The 10,930-nt window shown below is 38.3% G+C and overlaps 2 protein-coding genes across 3 annotated transcripts; one reads left to right on the top strand and one right to left on the bottom strand.

Annotated features, from left to right (window-relative positions):
• The first annotated feature begins 2,548 nt into the window (after nucleotides 1-2,548).
• LOC108980337 (disease resistance RPP13-like protein 4) lies at nucleotides 2,549-8,746 on the top strand. 2 transcript variants are annotated; one of them, XM_035693584.1, is made up of 4 exons: nucleotides 2,549-2,683; nucleotides 2,780-2,855; nucleotides 4,028-6,507; nucleotides 7,670-8,746. In XM_035693584.1, the coding sequence occupies exons 3-4, from the start codon at nucleotides 4,036-4,038 to the stop codon at nucleotides 7,757-7,759; spliced, it is 2,562 nt and encodes an 853-aa protein (XP_035549477.1). In that variant the 5' UTR covers nucleotides 2,549-2,683; nucleotides 2,780-2,855; nucleotides 4,028-4,035; the 3' UTR covers nucleotides 7,760-8,746. The 2 variants fall into 2 exon arrangements, with proteins under 2 accessions (XP_035549477.1, XP_035549478.1); XM_035693585.1 differs by lacking the exon at nucleotides 7,670-8,746 and having other exon boundaries at nucleotides 2,550-2,683; nucleotides 4,028-6,799.
• Nucleotides 8,747-9,594: 848 nt separating this feature from the next.
• LOC108979036 (non-functional pseudokinase ZRK2-like) lies at nucleotides 9,595-10,527 on the bottom strand. The gene has a single exon (XM_018949604.1). It carries the CDS (start codon nucleotides 10,525-10,527, stop codon nucleotides 9,595-9,597), a length of 933 nt encoding a protein of 310 aa, XP_018805149.1.
• Between the last annotated feature and the right edge of the window lie 403 nt (nucleotides 10,528-10,930).

The raw sequence follows: 10,930 nt of genomic DNA, 5'->3' as shown, positions 1-10,930 counted from the left end.
AATGTAAACTACCATTTTTTACATAAGGCTGAGGAAAACCACAGCATTTTCAAAAGGAAAAATTGCTGGATGTAATCGGCAGGAGAAACTGCTGGGTAATCGTGTCCCATGTGAGACTAATTAAAACGGTACCGTTTTATTTTTTTTCAAACCATTTCTTCATCTTGGTCTTCAGTCTTCTTATTTTTAACTTTTAAACAAAAATCTCCCTAAGCACAGAAGTTCATTCATCTTCCCGAAGTTCATTCCCCTGAAATCATCTTTCTGCTTTCTCAAAATCCCATTTCTCCCATCTTGATCTGGGCATGCCTCCGTTCGTCGAATCCGGCCACCCCATCGTCCGAGTAGCTCTTCCCCAACGACAAAAAATGCCGACAAGCCCAGTCATGGTGTAATAGTCCTTGGGTAGTGCAATGCGTCATGATCTGGGCTGGGTAGCGCAATTACTATGTTTTCATCCCTTCATATTCTTCCTCTTTCACTGCTTCTCCTACTTTAATGGAATCGCTTTGTTCATTTGTTACCATGGATTGGGGCTGGGGCAATCAAGATGCATTTTGGCAACTAGCGCATAAACCAAATTTTGTCTTTCTAAATCAAAACCCATTAAATGGCACACGGTACATGATAGTCGCTATTTCTATTTGGCATCAATTACTAACGAACTTTTAGTGAAGTCTCAAAGAAGTGAAAGTAGAGGGGTGAGGTGGTTGGAGCTTACGGGGAGCATGATGGCTCATGTCCATTTACTCTCTTTATTTTTTTAATATATCAGTTGTGCCACGTTAGCCAATTACTCGGCAGTTCCCCACTGCCAGTTGTACGTAGCAGAGTTGTTTCAAAAATCTGGAGCTATAGTTGGTAAGTTCAAAACACCCATTTTTTGTCTCTGTCTTTTAATCTCTTTCCTATCCCCCAAAATACACCTTAAATACGGGTTTTTTTCCCTTAAATTTTGTTATTTATAGTTATATTTGTTGATGTTACACATTAAATGATAAATATAAAAAAAGTCATTGAAAATTTATTATGGTTCACAATGGCCACGAGAGTAGAACACCACCCATTTCTTCTCTTTTATCTCAGCTTAGGTGAAACTTTTAGTGCATAAATGACAACCACCTCTACTCATTATAGAAAAGATATACTATATGCAAGTCAATCGTATAATACACTGCTTATTAAGGAATTCGTTATATTAGTAACAAGAGTCAAAGTACCCGTACCAGTCAATGTGATGGTCTGGACACGGAGAAGATCCAAGTTTTTCAATAGAGTGTACATTGAGGGAAGGAAGAGTTGAGCTTTCTCGTATTTCACAGCTCATCCAATTCAATAGCAGCAGTTCAAGTAAACTTTAAAAGATACAACTGTTTCAGAGAAAACAATAAACTGGTAGTCTAGTAAAGATGGAGTCCTTACTTTGCAAGATAGAATATTTATTTTCTTTCTTCATGCCGAACTCACAAGATCAAAGCCTACTTAGCAAACAAACTTTCGAATAAATGAACAACCAATTGCAAGAAAACTACGTCAAAACCTCATCATTCGAATATACCATCCAAACCACAAACCCCCTCAAACTAAGTGAAAACTTGTTCAACCCGTCTACCAGAAAAAAAGAAATTTATCACCAAACAATAAAATACTAAGTTCAGAAGCCAAAAAGCGAACGTTTTCCCAAGAATAAGTGAACGATTACCATTAATACTCACATCAGAGACTTTGGTTTCCAAATAATTCAGGTAGCAGCAACTCGAGGCCCCCTAGCTCTTTACTCGGGCGATCGAAAAAGGAAAACCTACCCAAGAATAAAAACACAGTCGTATCGCAGCGGGATCCCATGACAAAAGTCCTTGGGAAAAGAGTCCAAGAAGCCATAGCTGAAAACCAAAACGAGAAATTTTCATCTGTCTTTTGTCTCTGCACTAACTAGCATTGGGTGAAGTAAGTTTGTATGGAAGGAAACTAAAATCGCACAAGACGATGCATTGGAGAGAGAGAGAGACCTAATTCGTGCAAGGGAATTTGGGGAAGGAGGGAGAGGGAGAGGGAGAGAGACTAAGGGAGAGGATGTATTTGGGATGAAAGGAGTCGTTTCATTAATTTGTGCGCACCCAAGCCTCAATCTGGGACTGCATTTAGAATTTTTCATAATTTGGACCGCGTTAAACAAGCTGGACAAGTTGACAAGGGAGTCTACGTTCTTCTAGAGGATGCTGTGTTTCCGGGCAAAGACTTTTGGACTGGGTCGGTCACCAGAGTAGGAAGGTAAGGGGAAGGAACCGCGGAGTTTGAAGGAAGATTCCATGATGCTGTTGCTGTAGTGCTCTCAATACGTGTGGGCCTGTCTTTACATAGGCGTGTAGTTGACCTTCGGAGTTGACGCCATTACATTACCATAGTGACCTCGAGTTCTTCGAATCCCAAACTGAAAGTCTCATGCTTAGACTGTTTCCAATAATATACAAGGATGGGTATGTAAATTCAGGTTTGAAACGTTGAAAACTTGCGACGGGGTGAGCTTTATTCATTGAGGAACATTAGCCATTCCTCTTATATGTAAGTTTGCTTTAGTTCTTCCCTTTCAACAAAATTGGGAGTTCCAAAACCCCAACCTCTTGATAAGAAAAAGGAAGGCCTGTCGACGATTTGTCTGATCTTTCTCCTACAAGGTTCAGCTGTGAGTATCATTATGATTCTGTTGAACTTTAGATTGGTTGATTTGCAATAGTATCTGTTGTTCTTGATCCTGATTACACGGTGCCAACTATTGCAGGCCAGAGTCACTTGGTCTCTGTTTCGAAAGTTACTGAGCATCACTGCAGAATCTACACATCGAACACAATCCAACTGTGAGTAACCTGACCGAGATTTCTTTCTGTTCTTTTTATTAATCGGGTTTTGTTGCAATTATATATGCGAGTTCCTGAGTTAGAGACCTTATGTTTACATAGTCGGAAGAGTTACAACTCTTGTCTAGTCTTGTTAGAATCTCGGCTTCTGGATGGGTTGGTAATCTGTTGGGAGGGATTCTTAATTGTGCATCGGTTTGATTGAGGGAAACAACAGGGAAGAGTGTCTAAGGGAAACTAGTTCACAAAGAACATGAGATCTCACAAAATACCAGAACCTATAAACAATTGAAAAGAGGGCAAACGTATGGCAGAACAGACAAACTAATAATGTTAAAGTAGACAAAGGAGTGGTCAAAGTTGTTGTCGTTGTCTAGCTTGAGAAAGTTATTTCGAGGGCTTGACGGAGCAGATTTATCTGTGACCATTCCTTAATAGTATAACTTCCTAGCCAAGTATGGTACATATCATCTGTTTACCAAGCTAGCTTCTTAGTGATTCCTGTTTTCCATGATTCTTGTACTGACAGTATAAAGGATAAACGTATCTTGAAAACCTGGTTTTAATGGTTAGCCGAGTTATAAAAATATGCTCTGGAATCGCACTTGGATGCCATATCAGATTCGCCATTTAACTGTGGGCAATGAGTTTTAGACGATGTTGGAATCGAAATGGGAAGCTTGGGTTCTGCTTAAGTTTTCAATTTTGGTTGTGACTTTGGGTTGTTGTTTTGTGAATTGGCAATTGAATGATTTTTTCATATGGAACTGGATGGTTAAAGTTTTAGCAGATTGTTTTTGAATGAAACATTTTTCCTTTCGTTAGATTTTGGGCTTGCCATGTTTTGTTACCGAATTTCCAAATTTCTCGACTCTAATTGCCATAAGGAAGGTTTTGTGTGACTATATCAGTTGCTTTGAGAAAACCGTGAGTGCATAGGGTTGTATTTTTATTCATCCAGAAGGGTTCTCTTTTGAAGTTATATTGCTTTGTAAGTTCATGAGTAATTGGAGCATTGATGTTTTCCAGAATGAAAACTTTTGAAGAGAGAAAAACTGATTGTGTGAGTATTGACTGGATGTGCCCCATTCTTTACTGGTTCCTGCTATAGGAGTTATGTTAAATGACGGACACGGTTTTCTTATTATTTCTTCTTTTAAATTTTTTTCCAGGAAAAGACATGGTGGATTCAGTAGTACAAGTTTTCTTGGAAAAACTGCTTAAAGCTCTTTCAGAAGAGAGCCGCATTTTGAGCGAGTTCAGGGATCAATTTGAAAAATTACAGAGTGAGCTGGTATTAATGCAAAGCTTCCTCAAAGATGTTGTGAGACAAAAGAGTAAGAAAGAAATTGTTCGAACGATCATGGACACTCTGCGAGAGCTGGTTTTCGAAGCAGAAGACATACTAGCAGATTGCCAACTACTGTCAAGGGATAAGGTCCTCTTCTCCACTGGATGGCTAATGTGCATCTATCCCACAAAGCTTCCATGGCAGTATCAGACTGGAAAGCGCCTCAAAGAAATCCATGAGAAAATAATAACCATTAAACAAGACATTGCAACTTATCTTGGTGTCCCCATTTTAAACCAACCGGAGCCCGTGTATGGTTGCAATGACTTGTCACAGAACTGGAGCTCTCCTGTATATGATCATACGCAAGTGGTAGGATTGGAAGATGACAAGAGGAAAATAAAGGATTGGTTGTTTGGAGCAGATGATGGGATATTGGGAATTGGAGTTGTTGGCATGGGTGGACTGGGGAAGACCACCGTTGCACAGGAAGTTTTCAATGATAGAGAAATAGAGGGACGATTTGAAAGAAGAATGTGGGTTTCTGTCTCTCAAACATTTACTGAAGAAGAAATTATGAGAAGCATGTTAAGGAACTTGGGAGATGCAAGTGTGGGAGATGATCGAACTGAATTGCTGAGGAAAATACACCAGTATCTCCTAGGGAAGAGGTATTTGATTGTAATGGATGATGTGTGGGGCCACGACTTTGCTTGGTGGAACAGAATTTCTGAAGGATTGCCTAAAGGAAATGGAAGCAGTGTCATTATTACTTCCAGAAATGAGGAAGTTGTACGAAAGATGGGAGTGCGGGAAGAAAGAATCCATCGGCCTAAATTCCTATCCAAGGCTAATAGCTGGTTACTGTTTAGGATGATTGCATTTGTTGCACGAGGAGGTGAGTGTCCTCAGCTGGAGGATATTGGGAAGGAGATCGTAGATAAGTGCAAGGGTCTTCCTTTGGCAATTAAGGTAGTTGGAGGAATGATGCTTTATAAATCACCCCGATATCATGAATGGAAGCGAATTTTGGACCATTTCCGTGACGAATTGAAAGAAAATGATGATTCTGAGAGAGGCTTGATGGCCTCACTTCAATTGAGCTATGACGAGCTCCCACCTAACCTGAAGTCATGCTTCCTTTGTTTCTCACTTTTCCCAGAGGACTGTGTCATAAGCAAAGAGCAGTTGGTCTATTGGTGGATTGGAGAAGGTTTTGTTCCACTGAGAAGTAACAGGTCGACAACTGAAGCTGGAGAAGATTGTTTCTCAGGGTTAACAAATCGATGTTTGATAGAGGTTGTTGATAAGACATATAATGGAACGATTTCTACTTGTGCAATTCATGATATGGTTCGTGATTTGGTCCTAAAAATCTCAGATGATGACGCATTCTTTAGAAAAGATGGCATTGGTTGTCGTCATTTAGGGATCAAAAGTGATTTGGATCCAAAGTTGCTTATTGCTAATCAAAAGTTGCGGGCATTGTTGTCCACAACCAAAACTGGGGAAGTGAACAAGATTGCCTCAAGAACTGCCAAAGCACTTTGTCAATCTCGATACTTACGGGTATTGGATGTTTCTAAATCAATCTTTGAAACACCTCTCTCAGGTATTCTAAATCATATTTGCTCCCTTCAGCACTTAACTTACCTCAACTTGAGCAACACTCATCCACTTGTTCAATTGCCATCTTCACTTGATAAGCTTAGCAACCTTCAGATTTTGGACGTGAGTTATTGTCAAAATTTGAAAACGCTTCCATCTTACATTGTGACTTTTAAGAAGCTCAAGGTCTTAGATGTCAGCCATTGTGGTTCACTTGAATGCTTGCCTAAAGGCTTGGGAAGGCTTTCGAACCTTGAAGTGTTGTTGGGTTTTAGACCTGCCAGATCAGACCAATTGAAAGGTTGTCGGATTGGTGAGCTAATCAACCTGACTAAACTCAGGTCATTGGTATTACAAATTACTCGAGCTGATGAGATTGGAGATAATGAGGTCAATGCATTGGTGAATCTCCAAGAACTGCAATATTTGTCAATGAGTTGTTTTGACAGTAATAGTGATGGCAACGACCTCATTCCCAAGGTTGACAAACTATTTCCCCCACAGCAACTCCATGAGTTGTGTCTCCATTATTATCCCGGAAAGATAAGTCCCAAGTGGCTTAACCCCATATCACTTCCTATGCTAAGCTCTCTTTCAATCTCCTCTGGAGATATTGCAGAGTTTCATGAGAGCTTTTGGGGGGATGATAATATTTTCTGGAAAATAGAGGCCTTGATGTTGGAATCTCTCTCAGATCTGGGAGTGGAGTGGTCGCGGCTGCAACAAGTTATGCCACCATTAAGAGTTGTCAATGTAAGTTGGTGTCCAAAGTTAGAGTCATTCCCAATTCAAGATTTTGGATATAAAGGCGGCGTCTGGAAGAAGGAATAGTACATGAGCTAAAACTGAGGAAAAAAAAACCTACTCCGAAAGTAAATTTAATTTTTTTTCTATTGATTATTTTGCTTGTAACATTAGTGCCACTAATTACATGTAAAAAGGGACTGCATATAGGTTTTACATTATTTGTTGTCATTGTTTGAGGATTTGTGGTTTCTGTATGTTGTAGCAAATAAATGAGGGCAAAACCTTTCATGTTTTCTCTTATAAGTCTCATAGAAATTTCCGACACTGTTCCAAGGAAAGCAAATAGATAGATTTCTATAACGCTGACAATAAAATTATAAAACTAGCTGTAAATGAGTTTTTCTTTACCCTCCATTGTCTAAATCTTTCATATGAGATGCACCCGAATTCAGTGAAATCAACTCTGTCTAACTTGACATTTGGAAATGTATGTGACGGCAGCCACTGCAGGTAACTATTATTAGTTTGTTGGACTCGAATTCAGTGAAATCACCTCGTAATAATTTCTTTATCTCCTCTCTTGTTTATAATTTGCTCTTTCATCTGCATATTTTTATGATTGGTTTGCGAGATTTTTTTGGTTTATTTAACACAATTATTTTGACAAACAACGATCTCAAAAATTTTGATCCTTTGATCTATCGTTGAATAACACTCTTTTTAGGCGTTCTACTGAATTAATTCAAGCATTGGCTATCTTTTTATCAACATTTTAGCAGTGATCGGAGACCAGCATGACTGTTCTGCCTCCATGTAAATTATGCTAGAGATAATATCAAATCAAGTCAAATTCTTAATAATTCTTAATTTGATATTATCTCTAACAAATTAGGCCATTCTATTTCCCTAGTAGAATGTAGAGTCGATTGGGAATTACCCAATTTTCCACTGATTTATAACTCTATTTTGGCCCCCAAGTGGACTGAGTAGTAATTTAGAAGATGGTAAATGATGGGTTTGCTGGTTATAGTAGAATATTTTCCTCTTGAGGTCTGTTGTTTAGGTAACTGATTCAAATCCATAATGCCAGATTGCTTCTGTTTCCTAGCCAAATCGCATGTTATGCTGATTTCATTGTTCTTAATGTGTGCTTATAATAATATCACAGGAATTCCTTGCTAAAGAGAAGACACAGGCATCAAGTTCTTTCAACCAGGAGGTCTTTATTGATGTGTTGATGGATTTAAGTACGGTGTGATTCTTCCCTCCATCATATTAATGTACTTGTTTCTTTTTATGAGTTATACATGCACTTGCTGGAAAATTTCCATGCAATAGATTTGCAGCTCTCAAGGTTAGAATTTCAATGTTTTTCTAAAATTTTCTGGATGTGCTTTGATATATGGAGTTTGGGGAAGCTTTCTGTAACTGGTAAGCATTTATGATTGGATTTATCTGAAAAGAAAGAAGCTCAGAAACTAGAAGAATTAAAAAAGCAAAGGAATGGAGAATACAGGGAGATTACTGGTAGATTTCTTGGGTGAAGTTACCGGTAAAAAAGAACTGATTTTTCATTTCTATTGCTGCAAAACTCATTTATCCTAATCATACATTCTCTCTCATTTAGTTTAATCTCATACTCTCTCCCTCTCTCAGCCTTAATTGATACACAAACATGACCAGCTTGCTGATTTAATGACCATGGCCTTATCACGGCCACATTTTCAATTCTTACGATCCAAGATTGGTGTCATTGATGGGAGCACCATCTTGAGGGAGGCGTAACAGATGATAATGGAAATCATGCACAATAATTCCTCCGTGATCAAGGCTGAGCATCATTCCTGGCAGGATCGTCAATCCTGCTTTTACTTACCTATTTTTGGTTCTTGTAATATTCTGTACAGCAGAGCATCATTAATATGATCTTTCTTTTTATGGTTATATCAGCTGTGTATATATATTCATCGCGTATGTAATACAATGTGTGACAGTTTCTTACAAACACACAACTGTGTTCAATAGCTTTATAGGATCAAAGTCATTTGTTGCCGTTCTTACCTCTTCATAGGAGAAGTTATGGATGGGGATAGGCTTGCCATTAGAAGTGGCAACAAGCTTCTCAAGTACCCTGCTTCCATTCTCTATAAATGCTCTCTCTCTCTCCCCCTCTCCCTCTTTCTTCTGCATATTCTTAACAAGTTCTCTCTGTCACGAGTAATTTCTCTTGCCCATGAAAGTTGAGCCTTGAGGGACATTTCGTGGAAAGCAAGGGGAGCCTTCCTCATTATTGTAGCTTAGAGGATTGCTAATGCAGCTGTTCAACGGCAATCTGGATTCTATGTGGCAGGTCATTCTACGGATTGGTTCCCTCAATTGCACGGCATTCAAATAGTCAAATTGAATCCATGGCCATTAATAATATAAATATAAAATTTAAAAAAAAAAAAAAAAAACTTTATAACAGACCAGATTTTCTATAGTTAGCACGTCAATGACCATGACCTTGTCTTTCTACTTCCTCAATCACACAGCATTGAAATAGCCAAATTGATCAAAACCCTGCCACTCTAGAACAACACTCTGGGCGAGTTGCATTTTATTCACCCTCAAAAAGTTGAGCTGCAATTTTTAATTGGAGGTGTAATCTCCCTGATTTAAGATTAAATTCTTTTTCAATTTTTTTTTTTTTTTTTAAGATTTTGTTTCATTTTTATTTTTATTTTCAGATTATGGAATGATTTATGATTTTATTTTTCCATGCGGGGGGATGCCATGTGTGGATCATATTCCCATTAAATTATTCAAATGAAATCCAAGGGAAGGTTTTATATATATATTGGAAAAAGGCTACAAACCCATGGGGTAAAAAATAATATTAAAGAGTTCGAAAAACAAATGGATAGTTGCTAGCGTAAATTCATTTGATACTTCATTAAAAAAAAAAAATAAATCAGAAGTACAAGAACATGGACGGTTACCAAGGAAACTTATATGGACCAGGTGAAGCATAGTCATTCACTGAACAACAAAACTCCATAAAAACGATGATGACAACAAAGAAACAAAGGATTTTACGGAACTTCGAAATAATTAAGGGATAGACTTTTCGATTCGTCTGAGTTCTTTGGTAACATCAACCATGGTTGGTCTTTCCATAGGCTCCTCCTTCATGCACCTGAAAGCAAGGTCCCGCACAGCTTGGATTTGTTGTTCGACTCCAGCTCCTCTTAATTCCCCTGCCAGGATTACAGGATCCACCATTGTATTTTTAGTAAGAATTTGCAAGAGAGTATTACCGAAGGAAAAGACGTCAGTTTTCTCTGTTATGCACCCCGTCTTCCTATAGTGGGGGCATGCTGATCTCATAGTCCACCAAAATTTCGGATCATAAGAATCAAAAGAATCATCCTTCACATGAGTTTCACCCTCGGGGATAATTAAAGAATTTGAAAAACCAGTTAGTTTTGGAACCCCATGGCAGTCTATGAAGATATTCTGTGGTTCAATATTGTTATGGATGATGGGTCTAGAGAATGCTGTGTGGAGATATGAAATTGCATTAGCAATCTCCCTTGCCATCTTTAGCCTACTCTGCCTCGTCATTTGTTCACCAGAGACTACTAATCGATTCCACAGGGTTCCCTTCCCAACAAATTCGTACACTAAAATGACAATTGGAGTCTCAAGGCAACAACCAACGAGCTTTAGAACATTCTTGTGAGCACTCACCTTCGCAGAAAATGCTAAGTCAGTGAACACCTCCTCCTTTGCACGGTCACTTTTCCCTCTCTTAATGGAAATAGTTCGGCCTTCAAGATAACCTTTGTACCATTGATAAGGCCGCACTTGACATATAAAAAGTTGGGGATCGAAGTTATTTGTGGCTTTGCTCAACTCTGCAAAGGAGAAGTTACGTATGGGAATAGGCTTGCCATTACAAATGGAAACCAGCTTCTCAAGTACTCTGCTTCCATTCTCTATAAATGCTCTCTCTCTTTCGCTCTTGCTCTCTTTTCTCAACATTCTTAACTAATTAAGTTGTCTCGCTCTCGACCAATCTGCAATATAAATGCCATTGCCTTAAAAATATTTAAAGATGTTTTAAAAAATATTTTTAAAAAAAGTGAAATTTACAGGGAAATTTCGTGAAAAGTAACAAGAAATTCAGCTGGTCAACACACTTTAAAGTGGTCATGGGTAGGTCGGCAGGATGTCGGTCGGATTTTGTGTTTTTTCCACCAAGTTTCCACGAAGAAAAAGGGAGGACAACCGAGAGTGGGTCCGAGAACTGTCCACCGGCCATTTTTCTTTTACTTGTTCTTTTTTATGTATTTTTTAATCATCTTAAATATTTTATTTCTTAAAAAAATCATAACATCATTTAAAAATACTTACTTAATCAATAAATTAAAAAAAAATAAACAAA

The sequence above is a fragment of the Juglans regia genome, chromosome 8, assembly GCF_001411555.2.
Source record: "Juglans regia cultivar Chandler chromosome 8, Walnut 2.0, whole genome shotgun sequence".
Classification (NCBI taxonomy): Eukaryota; Viridiplantae; Streptophyta; class Magnoliopsida; order Fagales; family Juglandaceae; genus Juglans; species Juglans regia.
Note: the sequence above shows the minus strand (reverse complement) of the source record. Positions and strands in the feature narration are given on the sequence as shown.

Coding starts and splice junctions, on each gene's coding strand:
- LOC108980337 (XM_035693584.1), top strand. CDS start 4,036: ATGGTGGATTCAGTAGTACAAGTTTTCTTGGAAAAACTGCTTAAAGCT. Junction 6,508..7,669: donor CACCATTAAGAGTTGTCAAT/GTAAGTTGGTGT, acceptor ATAATATCACAG/GAATTCCTTGCTAAAGAGAA.
- LOC108979036 (XM_018949604.1), bottom strand. CDS start 10,527: ATGTTGAGAAAAGAGAGCAAGAGCGAAAGAGAGAGAGCATTTATAGAG.